Source organism: Podarcis filfolensis (genome assembly GCF_964270895.1).
Source record: "Podarcis filfolensis genome assembly, chromosome: 14".
NCBI classification, from domain to species: domain Eukaryota; kingdom Metazoa; phylum Chordata; class Lepidosauria; order Squamata; family Lacertidae; genus Podarcis; species Podarcis filfolensis.
In genome coordinates this window covers 5,139,463-5,153,901 of record NC_139616.1, presented here as the reverse complement: position 1 = coordinate 5,153,901, position 14,439 = coordinate 5,139,463, and the positions used below count along the sequence as shown (strand labels likewise).

The window sequence follows — 14,439 nt, the reverse complement described above, 5'->3', positions numbered from 1 at the left end:
ACTCCTGCAGCCAAACATATTGCTCTGCTTTCCTTTGGACTACTTCAGTGAGGCCAAGAGGGAGGTCTTGTCATCTAGTCAGCCCAGGCTTGTGCCCCAGGAGGTCACTTCAGTGCTGCTAATGAGCGGTCTGGCTTCACCCCCGGATGGATGTGCACAGAAGCCAATAATAATTTCACATTTGTACCCTGTTCATTTACTCCTTTTTTTTCTTTCTTTGGGACTTTATCCTCAAAAGCTCCTTTTTTGTATTTATATTATTTTGTTAACATCCATTTTCTTTTCATGTGAATTGTCTGTTTTTGTTGTTTAGAAAAACAAAATTAAAGAGAAAAAAGAGAAGAGACAACTGGCCTCAGCAAACCTTTAAACGCTTTTTGAGAATGAAATAAGCTAAGAGAGAAATCATTACTTACGGCTCCTTGATACATTTCAATTTCTTTCTCTCCAAAATATGGCATCTGCTTGAACGGGTTCACAGAGATCAGCACTGATCCAATATATGTCTGTGTTTGGAACAGTCAAGGTTCACAATGCTTAAAAAAAAATCAATTTATGATGCAAACTCCCTCTTCACCCAATTAGTCCACCCTCTGCTTTTCTATATTGCAGCCCATGCGCACATTTCAGCTTGCAGGCTCAAAACATTGATAGTACAGTAGAGTGGTTACCGAGCAAAATAAATCTTAGTTGTTTAATTATACAGGAACATTAGAGAAGTACATGTGGAAGCTGCCCTAAACCAGATCAAACCCTTTATCCATCCAGTCCCCACCACCCTCTGCCCTGACCAGCTGCATCTCTCTGGGGGGGGAGGGGGGTCTCAGGGCTGTGGAGATTCTGTTCCATCACCTGCTGCTTCCCAACCCTTTCAGTTGGTGATGCTATTTGGGTTTCATCCTGGGGCCTTCTGTGTACAATGCTTCCCCTTCCTCCAGTTCTTTTAAATGAAATTATAGTCAATTAGTGAAATAATAAAATATGCACGAATTTGCATAGGAGCAGAACAGTTCAGGCACAAAATACACACTTCCTTTGTTTTTAAGATGATGCCCATGTGATATGTCACAACAGCTGCCATTTTGGAAGAGGCATCTCCTCCTGTGCAAGCCAGAAGATGAAGTGTCTCTTTTGGGATGACACTTGCCATCTGCAGTTTCTCCAACTCTCAAAGTCGACTTCCTTAGTTGATCAATATGCTTTTCTACTGACTCATGTAAGCAATTCAGCATTGCAGCCCTATACATTAGTATCAGGATATGCATATTGTGTTTGGATGACTGGTGCTGCATGAGTGATAGCAACGTTTAACGCTTTGCTATTCAACACACAGACACACACCCAACACAGGCACAATCAGCACTCAGTCTTGCACACAGCAGCCCATTGTCTTGGGATAATAACGGCAAGATGATGTCATGCTGCAAATAATAAAAAAAGGAACTAAGGCAAACAAGCATAACTTCCATATTGTGCGAAATTGCTACATTTGGAGGATATCCATGGAACTGTGGCACCACTCAGGACATCTCTATGGCAAATCCAGAAGTGTTTGTGTGAACATAAAATATATTGAAGCAACTTGTTGATTCATGTTAATAATTTATGGAATGATTCAATAAGCTTCTCCAATATGAGGAACACTGTAAAAAAAAAATCCCTATGATTGATGGCGGTGACAGCTGAGCCATTCAGGAGCCAATGCCCAGATGAAAACTAAAAGGCCTCCCTTTTCAGAATTTGGGAAGTGGAAAAAAGAAAGCAGTGAGTGTTGCTCTCAGCTATCAGGATAATAGCACCAGATCTTGCAAAGCTTTTTAGGCCTGAGTGAGATTATGGGATGCCTGTTACAGACTAGGAGAGCAGCAGAAAAAGGGTCATCCCTGTGCAAGTTAGAAGCCCAGTAAGCTTACGAGGGGAGGCCAGACTGCTGCTGGAATTCTGCAACAATCTGCACTGACAGGACAGTCATGGTGGCAGAACCCACTCAGACTAAGAGACTGAAGGATCTCTCCTCAGAACTGAAGCTTGCCACCTGTGAGAAAAGCAGCTTGAGACAGCACACAAACTCCAGCCTGGTTGCTCAAGTCTGTTTGACTCCAGAACAAGATTGCAGTCCTTAAGAATACCTTCTCACAAGGGAGAACTGTAAGTGAAACATAGAACTGCGTAACAAAGCACATGTGTTGTATTTTGATATTTATTTTGATATCTGAGCTTTACTAGCACAGTCCAGCATGAAAAAGCAGCATATGAACTACCGTTTGGCCCGAATATAAGCCGCATCTGAATATAAGCCACACCTTTAAAATTGATTGGGGAGGAAGAAAAAAAAGAAAAAAATACCCGAATATAAGCTGCTCCATTCCTTGCTGCTCCTGTCTGTATGGGGGGTGGGGTTGGAGCTTTCCCCTCCCTCGCTCTCTCCCCTCCCAGCCTTAGGGGAGAGGACAGGGGACTAGGCACGGGACAGGTGCCAGTTTGCTGCGCTCCTGGCTGCATACCGTAATGTCGCATATATAGGCCGCACTTCAACTTTTCACGGTTGGAATTTGGGTAAAAAGTGAGGCTTATATTCAGGCCAATATGGTAACCCACTGCAAGGGGCCTAGCAATAGAGACATAGCATCTTCAAGGGAAGGAGTGCAATGGCTGGGCTGAGATGTCAACTCTTTTCCCACCAGCCAGTATTCTATGGCAATTGATGAAAACATAGTGCTTTATCACCTTCAAACTGAGAAGGGGGGCGGGTTTCACACATTTGTGAGGTTCAGCACGCACCTGAGTGGTGGTGAAGGGTTAGGTGGTGAAGGGTGGTGAAGGGTTGTGAAGGGTTAATCACTTCCCCCTGCTTTCTCACCCCATAGCAGCCCCCTCCCAGCTGCTTTGCTCTAACCCAAATCACATGTGTAACTTATACAGCTCTGCCCTCAAACGTACAAGGGGAATGCAAGGACTCAACTATTGGGGAGGGGGGAGGGAGGGAGAGAGAGAAGGATAGTCTCTCCTCTTCTGAAACTCTACGTTCTGCTGAGTAGCTCAAAACTGGATTTTATGTCTGCAGAGATTATGCCTGAGAGTGTGAAAGCGGGGAGCAGAATAGCAAGCCATTGTGTCTCACGTCAATGGAATCCTTTCATAAGTCCCTAATATTTCAAGCACGAAAGCAGGTTTGGCAGCAGGCATGGGCTGGGGTGGGATGATGCTCTTATGAGCATTCACTTTCTCCTCCACAGCATCCCTGCTGCTTCCATCTTCGTTTCAAGGCCCTTCAGAGCCCGCAGACCCGTCATCCTCAAACACATGGCTAACGTTTACAAGCCAAACGAGGGCTAGCGTGTGCCCCACACCCCCACCTGGCACAGCAGTAGGCACAGAACTACATTTTTCTCCCCAACCCCAGCAAGACATGACAGAACAAAATCTAACGGCTGCAGTTTCCCTTGGCAGACTGGCAACGATGGGAGAAAAGACTAGCCCTTGTCATTTGACACCTTTATTCTACTTTACTTGGCATGGGGGAAACTGTTGCTAAAAACAGTCCCCGTTCTGCTGTGTAGGGTCACTACCAATCAGCCCCAGGTGTGCTAGCTTTCCATCTGCAGAGAAGAAGAGACAATTCAAAGGGATTGAACTTGGGACCACACACTGCACTGGACATCCTCCCTGAGGGTTTTTGTCTGGTTGGAATGTGTCCCTGAACTGTGACAGGGCCTCTTAATTGTCTGGGTGGAGGTAAAGGGGGCGTGCCCATAGAAACCTAACTTTTGCCTGGCTAGAATATAGCCTCCTGTACACAAAAGGGTAAGAATCACATCCATTGCTTTACTTCCATCTCTGGTCACATCCAAGCACGCACAAATGACCGCAGAATTATGCCTATGAGGAAATGCCACCTTCGAGCTGATAAATGTCCCCCAGGCCCTGCAATAAAGGATACAAATATGTAATCATCCATGTATCTCTTCTTGAGGTTCTCCACAATGGAATCTTCTGAGATCTTGGAGAGAAGGACCATGTCATCCACGCCGCTGTGCTTGACATTGTGGCTCTGCCAGTGATACCGATAATGCCCCTTGCTCCCCTGCAGGAAGAAAATTATTATTTGATTTTATCATTATTTATTAAATTTGTATAAAGCCCTTTCTCTGTAGATCTTAGGGCAGTTCCCAGCATAAAAGAGGAGGTGCTGGTTTAGTCATTAAGAGTTTGGGGAACTTTGTTTTTTACAACCATGCAGTACATAAATTTTATGAAATGAATAATAAAAAAGAGCCTGCTACATGAGACAAATGATACGCCTAGCCCAGCGTTCTGCCCCCAGTCAGGAGTGTAGATTAGGAAATGTGTACCAAAGGTGTGAGCTCTGCTCCTGACATGCTTGCCACTATTCAATCACAAGTTCTGGAAATGCAAAGACGGCTTTTCTACTCAACAATGGTATCACAGGATTTGTCAAACAGCTCTCCCCTAATAAATGCAGCAATGTAGGTTGGCTGGAAGAGATATCTAAAGATTTGTCCTTGCATATTCTTGCATGTGTTAACTCATCATGGTGATATTCAACCTTTGATCCCCAGGGGCCCTTTTTTGAGAGTGTGGGGGGGAGGGTGCTTTCCCACTTGCCTTTGATCATTGTACCCAGTCCTGAAGATCAGGTTTTAATAAATATGGCTCTGAATAATTTGCACAACAGTAAAACGCGCAGACTATGTTTTCTGGATTTAATGTTTGATTTATTATGTATATGTCTCCCATAAAGGTTTTGCCATAAACACATAAAAAAAGTTGTTCCAACATTTGTGGCCAAAAGGTAAGAGGGGAAAAGTTACACATGCAGAGTCTTTGCACTGAGGAGGAGGAGGAGGAGGAGGAGGAGGAAGGCTCACACAAGCCCATCAAACAGTCGCTGAAATCCAAATACCACACAAGTCTGAGGAATGAAGGTTACCCAGAAGGGGCTGTGGGAGGAGGGCATGTGAGCTGCATTGTGGCTTCCAGGATTTTCTGGCTGATGTTTATGCTCTCCAAGCCCTGCTCACATATGGGCAGGGCTTGAGGCAGCAGCATTTTGCCACTGGTCCCATGGTTGTAATAAATCAAGGAATTAAAACATGCAGTAAAATGATAGGAACCACTAAAAGCATCAGCCAGCAGAAAGGTTTCAGCTTGCCTCCTGCATGATAAATGGGCTGCTGTCTTCTTTACATACTAGGGAAGGACATTTCTCAAATGGGACATGCCCTCCTTCAACTCCCTCTCCCCAGTCACTACTGCCCTAAACCCCCCACCCCAGCCAAGGGCATCTGGTGCAGGTTTGCATGGGAGGTGGTTTAAAGTCCCAAATAAAGCCTCGATAGGGAGCCTGCAGTCCTCCATATGTTTTCAGACCCTAACTTGCATCAGTCCCAGCCAGCATGGCCCATGGTTAAGGATGCGGGGGGGGGGGGGCTTCGAGTGCAGCAACACCTGAAGGGCCCCCACAGCTTCCTCACCTTTGCTTCAGGAGATGTCCCTAGCTGTGTGTATAGCAGCTGTCTTGCATGCAAAAGGCCACAGGTTCAGTCCCCAGCAGAACCTCTAAGTAGGGCTGGGAATGTCCTCCACCTGAACCCTTCAGAGCTGCTGCAAGTCAGCATTGACAGCACTGAGCTAGGCAGACAAATGATCTGTATGGTGTTTAAATGTTAAAACAAATACAGTGGTACCTCGGGTTACATATGCTTCAGGTTACATACGCTTCAGGTTACAGACTCCGCTAACCCAAAAATATTACCTCGGGTTAAGAACTTTGCTTCAGGATGAGAACAGAAATTGTGTGGTGGCATCGTGGTGGCAGCGGGAGGCCCCATTAGCTAAAGTGGTCTTCAGGTTAAGAGCAGTTTCAAGTTAAGAACAGACCTCCAGAACGAATTAAGTTCTTAACCCGAGGTACCACTGTACCTTGAATTGAACCCAGAAATGCATGAGAAGCCAATGGTGATCTTCTTAGAACAGTGTTATTACCTGTAGAGAAACACAGGCGCAACTGCTGTTTTTGGGAAGCACAAAACTCAGAGCTAGTTTATAAAGCACACCATTACCAGGCCCTTTGATCCTTAAAGAAAGAACCAACACACTCCCCGCTCCCCACAATACAAACCAGGAATCAAAACACTGCCTGGAATAGAAACAGGAAAGTTATCAGAGTAGGCAAATGCTGATCAGAACCACCACCACCCCATGATAAAAGGCAATTAACCTGAAGAAGAATTAACTCCATGGAAGATTGTTTCCCAATAAACATTGAGAGACAGAAATCAAATGAGAAGAGCTGGCCTGGAAAGGATGTGACCCAGACAAATTCAAGCCTGGGAAATCTGTCTTTTGCATGGGCAAGACTAAACAAGAGATTCTTTATTTTTTTAAAAGAAAACGGGAAAAGTTTACAGCTGTAAGTCCCTAAAAAACCTCATGCCAGCCTTTGACAACCTGATGCCCTTCAGATGGAGTCCAGAACATCTGGAGGGCACTGGATTGGTAAAGGCACCTTCACGCTGTTATTTACTGTACGAACACATAAACAGGATGCCTAGTGTTAGAAATCACTTTTGGGTAGTACAAGAACTTAGCAAAGGAGCTTGCACTATCCTACCAGTAATAGTCTTTCCCATGTGCACATTTGAATTCCAAACTCAACTTGCAGCATAAGCAGGAGATGGAGACTGCTAGAAACTTCATGGTCTAAAGGGAGTTTCCTCAGAACAGAGTGGGTGAAAAGGAGGGATGAAAAACTATGATGGAAAAGGCATGTCTCAATATAAAAACCTAATTCAAGCCAATGGCCCATCTAGTCCAGCATCTTGTTCTCACAGTGGCCAATCATATGCTGTGGAAAACTGCCAAGGTCAACTGATGGCACCCTCCACCATTGGCGAGTATGTCCCATCTGGTACCACAAAGGGACAGACTAATTTGGGCATTTCATCTCCTTCCAATTTCACTATTTCCATTTATTTTTTTACTCTCTGCACCCAACCAGGAATAATCCTTCACACATCTGATAAAGTGGACTCGAGTCCACAAAGGGTAAGTCATTAAGATGTCACAAAACTGTTGCAAATTGTTTTACTGAATTTAAAAATATTAACAAATACAAAACAGAAAAAATACGTTTCTCAGGCATACAAAAACTAAAATAAATAAAGGTCATTAGGAACTAAGAGCTTATATATAAGGATAATATTCATCTATCACAGTAAACAATGGCTTATCTAGCCTCTCTTTGGTCTTGCACACCCCTTCCCTGTCTGCTTCTGCTTTGGCATATCCAGGTGGAGCTTGGACACTTTTGCTTCCATTTTTTATTACCCATAGTTTGTTCTGTCATTTGAGTCCCAAAAATGGTGGTCTATCCTAACTACATCTTTTTAAAAAGTAACCTTCAAACCACAGCTATAAAGTTGACTTGTTTCAAGCAAACCATAGTTAAGACAGACCATAGTTTAGTGTTTGAATTAGTGCTAAACTGTGGCTAATCAAAAACGGACATGAAAGCTTTGAATCTCCTCTTTGTGGCATACATAATGGCAAGACTAGGTATGTTCCCTTCATTATAAAGCATGATTTCTCATGATGTCCAAACTCAGCTAGTATTTCAATAGTTTTTGACTCTTTCAGTGGGAGGGCTCAGTGAAAGCTCAGTGACATAACATGGTGTTAGGAGCAGAATTAAGACATAAGATTAGCAATCAAGGATTATGGGAGTTGTAGTCCAGCAATCACTGAAGGGCACCACATTAGCTAACTTGGAGCAAGAGAACGGAATGGAGGAGAAGTTCAAACCTTGGAAGCTAAACTGGTAACCTTAACAATGTACAGCTTTAACCACTGCTTAAGATGTGGCCATGGACAGAGGGGGCAATACCAAGATAAGGGCTTACCAAATGCCTGGAGGACAGGATCTAAAGCAACAAACTAAAAAGTCAGGCACCACCTGTATGCACTCCTCAAGGATGCAGCAGGATTTCCATCCTTGAAGGACTTCAAGAAACACCTATTAGAAGTGCTAATGTTAGGATGATGTCAACACAGACATTTAGAACTGCCTTCCCCAACCTATTGCCCTCCAGATTTTTTAGGCAACAACTCCCACCATCCCTGACCACATGCTGGCTGGGGTGATGGGAATTTGAGTCCAGCAACATCTAGAGGTTGCCATGCTGGAGAAGGCTGATATAAAGTATTATGTCCCCACAATACTGTATATTTGGGAGTGGGAAGGAAAATCAGAAGGGCAGGGAGTTGCTTATAGCTGACAACTGCATTCATAGCTAAGCTGAAATCCAACATGAAATCCAGTCTCTCATCTATAGTTCAGCCTACGTCAGTTTTCACAGTCATGGAAAGCTGGTAGCAAAGAGGGCAGCAGGCACCAGCTGTATTTGTACATTTCCCCTGAGTTCTTTTGCTCCTTTACAGTTTAAAAATTTCCCTCTCTCATGCTATGACTCAAAACCAGAAGGATATAATTACTGCCGCAATGAGATACAAACAGTTCAGCTAGGTCTTTGCCTCACAGGAAGCCATCTGTGACCCACAAATATTATTTTGGTCAGAGGGTAAAGTGGGTCAGATCATAAGCCTCCAAGCAACTAGAACAAGAGAGAGAGAGAGAGAGAGAGAGAGAGAGAGAGAGAGAGAGAGAGAGAGAGACTGAGCTGACAATCGCAGTGCACACCCTTGATTCCTGCTTCCTCCACCCAACCCATTTGACATGCTTCTCTGAACTTTGGCTCCAGAGAATATTTGATCCCCTCTGTTTCTTTTGCAGTATTGTTTCTTCTCAAGCCTATATTTCCATAAACGGAAGCCAATTTGCATCCACCAAAGTTCCTTCTGGCTTTCAGTTGCTGCAAGGAACGTGTTTAAAACTACAAGATAATGCTGGAATAAAGACACATTCTTCCTGGATCTGCAGCTGTCTAAGGAAAGTACAGCTTAAACTGTGGCAGCAGAGCAGAGAGCCCAGAGCTGATTTCAGCAGTGCGTAAGGCATGCGAGAATCAGGCCTCAATTCCTAGTTACAGGACCCAGATATTTTAGCAGCAAATGTTTGCACTGGCTACCTGTCTCGGTGTTGAACCCCCTAGTATCTTCCATGTGTTTTGGACTACTTCTCTGCGGTTGTTGTAGTTCAAAACATCTGGAGGTCACCAGAGTGTATGAGGCTGGCCTATGTGATACTGAGTCCAATTTTAGTGTTCACATACAAAGCCCTGAACAATTCAACTGGACCCAGTTATTCAAAGAAGACCTTTCCTTGTATTGGACATGATAAAGGTGTATAAAATTGTGCATGGTGTGGAAAAGTGGGTAGAGAAAAAGCTTCGCTCCTCTCACAATATTAGAATTCAGAGGCATTGTAAGGCTCAGGCAGAATTATTCACACTATGCTTAGTTAAGCTATGGATGGCTTGAAAAGAGGACTGGATAAATTCATGGAGGATAAGTCTTATCAGTGGGTACTAGACAGAATGGCTATGCTCTGCCTCCATGGTCAGAGGCATCTGGTCGGCCACTGTGAGAACAGGATGTTGGACTAGATGTGCCTTTGGCCTGATCCATCAGCCTTTTCTTACGTTCTTATGTGATTTGGGATAGAACCTTCTCAGTGACTGCATGTAAAATACCATCTCCCCATCCCAAGCAGTGGCTTCTGCTCTGCAAAACTCAAAAGCTTGTTCATGATGGTGACATTTTAGTTGGTTCTAGTAAAGGTGTGGTGACACAATGTGGCTTTAGGTTTTTTTATTATGGGCCAACATGGCTACCTCCATATATTTTTTTCTATTTGCATGAAGCTTCATTTGAGATAGTTAACGCTCTGTGAATTGCTGCAGAAGAGGAATATCCAATAAAAATAAGTTGTGTAGATGTAAAGTTGATTGGCAGATGAATAAGAAGAGCCAACATGAAATCTCTTCTACACCAAGAACACCTTTGGTTGTTTGAACAAAATCTTCTCACACTACCACCAAAACCAAACCAAAAGCAGCCATCCTGTACTGCTGTAACCAAACAAACCCCTGTGCTGCAAAGAGAACGTCAGCAATGTCTAGGCAACACAATGATCATCGGGTTACCTAGACATTGATGACATTCTGTACTGGTGGCCTCAGATGGCTGGTGCCCATTTTCCTCCCCAATATTTTATACTACAAAAGGGAGTTTGGATCCTGCTAAGGCAAGCCATAGCAGTCTTTTTAAGTCAGGAAAACAAATATTTTGTCTAAACACAACTTTAGAACAAAAAGAAAGTGATCTGAAGATGTTGTGGTATTCAGTAGTTGATCTTATCCTCTTTGAAGTTGATGGAGTGACTTCCTTTTGTTGGGCAGAAGTTCCATTCAAGTCTCCTTGTCTGAGCTGGTCTCCTGAGGACAAAAAGAAGCCCTTCAGGATGAATAGCATCCTCATCCTCATCAGGCACAAGGAGCTTGTTCACCTTCAAAGAAAATGAAGTCACCGTGTTTCTGGGGCTCATCTCCTCACAGTCATCAGCAGCTCTTTAAATAGAATTTGACATCAGAGAGGGAGGCCTCATCTGCACTATATGTTTAAAGCAGTATCATACCACTTTAAGCAGTCATGGCTTCCCCCAAAGAATCCTAGGCACTGCAGTTTGTTAAAGGTGCTGACCATTGTTAGGAGGAGACCCCTATCCCCCTCACAGAGTTACGATTCCCAGAGTCCCCTGGAAAGAGGGACATCAATAAACCACTCTGGGAATTGCTGCTCTCTGAGAGGGAATAGGAGTCTCCTAACAGCTCTCAGCACTCTAAACAAACTACACATCCCAGGATTCTTTGGGGGAAGCTATGGCTGTTTAAAGTGGTATGATCCTGCATTAAATATATAGTGCATTTGATGCAACAGATGATGACACAACAGCCACAAAGGCCTACAGAGACCCTGTAACAGGACAGAGCAAATTCCTAGATAAACAGGTCACAAGATAAGAAGGGCTCCCTCAAGGAACTGAATGGAACAACTGAGGACACAAACAAGATGGAGGCAGGGGTGGATCTACTATGAAACTAATGAAGCTTAATCTTCAGGGCTCCTAATCCTGGAGGGGCCCCAGAGGCAACTTTAGTCCACATTGCTTAAAATTTTGGGGTCTAGACCCAATTTGAGTCACATGACTCAAACTGATAAATTTTGTTGTTGTATACCGTATTTTTCGCTCTATGAGACACACTTTCCCCCTCCTAAAAAGTAAGGGGAAATGTGTGTGCGTCTTATGGAGTGAATGCAGGCGGGAGGCTCTGCTCAGCGCTCCCTTTAAAGAGCCGCATGGAGCGTGTGTGCGACTCTTTAAAGGGAGCGCAGGAGAGGCTGCGCACGGCTATCCCATAAACCAGGACAGCCAGCGGGATCCCGCTGCGCTGCGATCCTGCTGGCTGTCCTGGCTTCTGGCTTAGGTATAGTTCAACAATCCCAAAGCTTGAGAGTCAGTAGCACAGATGTTGTAATGGTGGAGTGTTGCGGTAAGTTGGCTGTTCTGCTGTGGCTAATTTAATTGCGTGCCCCCTCCTTTTAACAGAGGTCAAGACACTAGGGCAGGGGTCAGCAACCTTTTCCAGCCATGGGCCGGTCCACCATCCCTCAGACCATGTGGTGGGCCGGACTATATTTTGAAGAAAAAAATGAACAAATTCCTATTCCCACAAATAACCCAGAGATGCATTTTAAATAAAAGGACACATTCTACTCATGTAAAAACACACTGATTCCCAGACCATTCGCGGGCCAGATTGAGAAGGCGATTGGGCCGCATCCAGCCCACAGGCCTTAGGTTGCCTATCCCTGCACTAGGGGAATAACAATGAGTTCACAAACATACTTTAGTGGATACCAAAAAAGCAAACTCACAGAAAATTTGTGGTGATCTTTCATGGAACAACCCCATTGAAGAAGAGAATAGTGGTTATCCAGACCTCACTGCTGGTTGTGAAGGGCCTCCATAACAGTTCAAGCTTCAGGGCGCCCCAAATGTAGGTCTAGCGCTGGATGGAGGTCAAGTCTCAGAGTGATGTTTGCCTGCAGAAAGCTATAGCCAGGACAGGGTATCTACACAGAGGCTGACTAAACCAGAGACATCCATTCACAGGTCACCATTCTAGACAGGTGAGGTTTTCAAAAGCAATTGCCAAAAGTTGCATTTCCACACTCATTAGGTGCATTCGTCATATACACAGCTGCTAACCAGCCATCTTATTCTGAGGCAAAGGAAAAACCACACATAGGACTAGAACAAGGATAAACAGCACAGGGTCCCAGAAAAGTCCGCTGGGTGGGATATCAAGCAAATCCCTTGTGAGATTTTGTATTCCAAAGAAATTCCCTAAAGAGGCCAAAATAAACAGGCACTCTTCATATTGTGTCAGCTGGAAAAATAATCAGCACTTAAGATCACTCCTACAAAAGTGATTCATTGCGGGGAGGGGAGAGTTAATTTGCAGTAGGAAACATTCCATAAATATTTTGCCTATGCTTTGGAATATAGGCAACTGTTTCCCGAAAGCTATTCTCTACCAGATGTGGAGGGGTGGTGCACTGCCCATTGCTGAGTGACTCCTCACAGCAAGAGCCTTTTCAAAATATTTCCTCAAGCAACACATAATTACCTGGGCGCTGTATGTGTTGAGAGGCGGTAGTGGCAGTGATTGCTGGATAGCACTGGGACTTGACTGTCCTACCTTGCAATATAGTTGTGCAAGGAAGAGCATAAGCAGGCTCTCTGAGCCCACCCCCATCTTTCCGTTACATGAACAGAGCACAAGGCACACTGGGAAGGTCTCCTGCGCAAGCCTCACTGAAATGAACACAAGATCTGCAGGAGCACAGCCATGTTCCAACAGAGTTGCCATAAGTTGCCTCCACACAACTATCACGTCAAGTAGGTTGGGATGCAAATGTTTGCCCACAATCACCAGGGATCTCCAGAGAAAGGCAGGGTTTGGACATGGATCCAATGCATTTTAAAATCATATGCACACAGTCCAGGGAATTGGTCCCATGTGGTGGGAGGCAACAACCTGGGATAGCTCAGCTGGGAGAGCAAAAGGCTCTTAGTTTCAGGGTCATCGGTTCAAGCCCTGCATTGGGCAAAAAGATTCCTGCATTGCAGGGAGTTGGACTAGATGACCCTTGTGGTCCCTTCCAATTCTACAGTTCGATGACAAGGCTCTTCCTCCATGGGGAAGGGCTGCAGTTCCATAGCAGAACACCTGCTTTGTATGCAGAAGGTTCCAGGTACAGTCTTCAGCATCTCCAGGGAGAGCTGTATGAAAATCTTGCTGTCAGTCAATGTAGACAATACCAAGCTATAGGTTGACTTGTGCCTTTGTTTCTACATCATAAAAGAAACTCGTTAAGAATTTCAGCTTTTAGGGAGTATACTCCACTCCACCTGCTCTTCTTGAAAAAAGGAAAAGAAAAAAGGCAGACCCACAAAAGCAGTGCTTAAAAAAAAACCCTCGTTTTCACTGCTTCTGCCAACTTGAAGACTTTTATTTCTGAACACAAGAGAAGAGAAAGAGTTCAGCACATAAACTGCGAAAACAAACTCAAGCATAATGTCAGGGTCTCAGACAGGCTCAGCAAGACACACACACACACACACACACACACACACACACACGTGCTAGAACCTCAAGTTCCTTCCCTGTCTGAATGACAGCAGCAGCTTTTCCTTTGGGGGTCTTGCCCTTGGCCTGGAGCAAGACCAAGAAGCACTCCGGGTGGTAACTTAGGAAGAAAGGGTGGCAATGTAGTAATTATGGGTCTGTCCACTGAGTCATTGCTGAGCCAGTGGCTCCACTTGAGAGTTCAGGTAGCATAAAGTGCTGGCAGTGTCACTTTTTCAGAGGTGACACAAAAGGGAAGAGCCCAGATGTGGTTAAATGCAGAGTCGTGTGCAAAATTCTGCAGGATCCCTTAAACCCATAGTGCTGACTGAAAAACCAGCTATGCAATTATCTTCTTCCAAGCTAACGTGCCCAACCAAACATTGCCTTCTCTTTCTCTCTCTTTTCCCTTTCAGCACCAAGTCTGGATTAATTATTTGTTTTTATAGCATGTGCCTTCATTCAATGCCCTCCTCTATGTCGCATAGCACTACACTGAATGGCAGGAAGGAGCTGCACAAACAAGAAGGCACCATGATAACCCCACCCCATCCCATGCAGACTTCCATGTTTTGGACTACAATTCCCATCAGCCGCAGACCTCATGGATGTATGATGGTGAGACTGATGGCAGTTGTAGACCAAAGCATCTGCAGGGCATCAGGTCGGCGAAGGCTGCCCTGTGGTGCATGGTCCTACCAATCCACTCCTAGTCTTATCATATAGGAGTCCTCTTCATTTGCTCCCTGGTATTTCCATGGCCTGA

General features: G+C 44.6%; 1 protein-coding gene across 2 annotated transcripts in view; it reads right to left on the bottom strand.

Annotated features, from left to right (window-relative positions):
* Positions 1-14,439, bottom strand: part of MYO1E (myosin IE) — a 105,181-nt gene that overhangs the window by 64,492 nt on the left and 26,250 nt on the right. For both annotated transcript variants that reach the window (XM_083586325.1, XM_083586326.1), the window contains exons 2-3: positions 3,941-4,084; positions 417-506 (exon numbers count right to left, since the gene is read on the bottom strand). In XM_083586325.1, the coding sequence (XP_083442451.1) occupies positions 417-506; positions 3,941-4,084 (234 nt within the window). The remainder of the gene's footprint in view (positions 1-416; positions 507-3,940; positions 4,085-14,439) is intronic.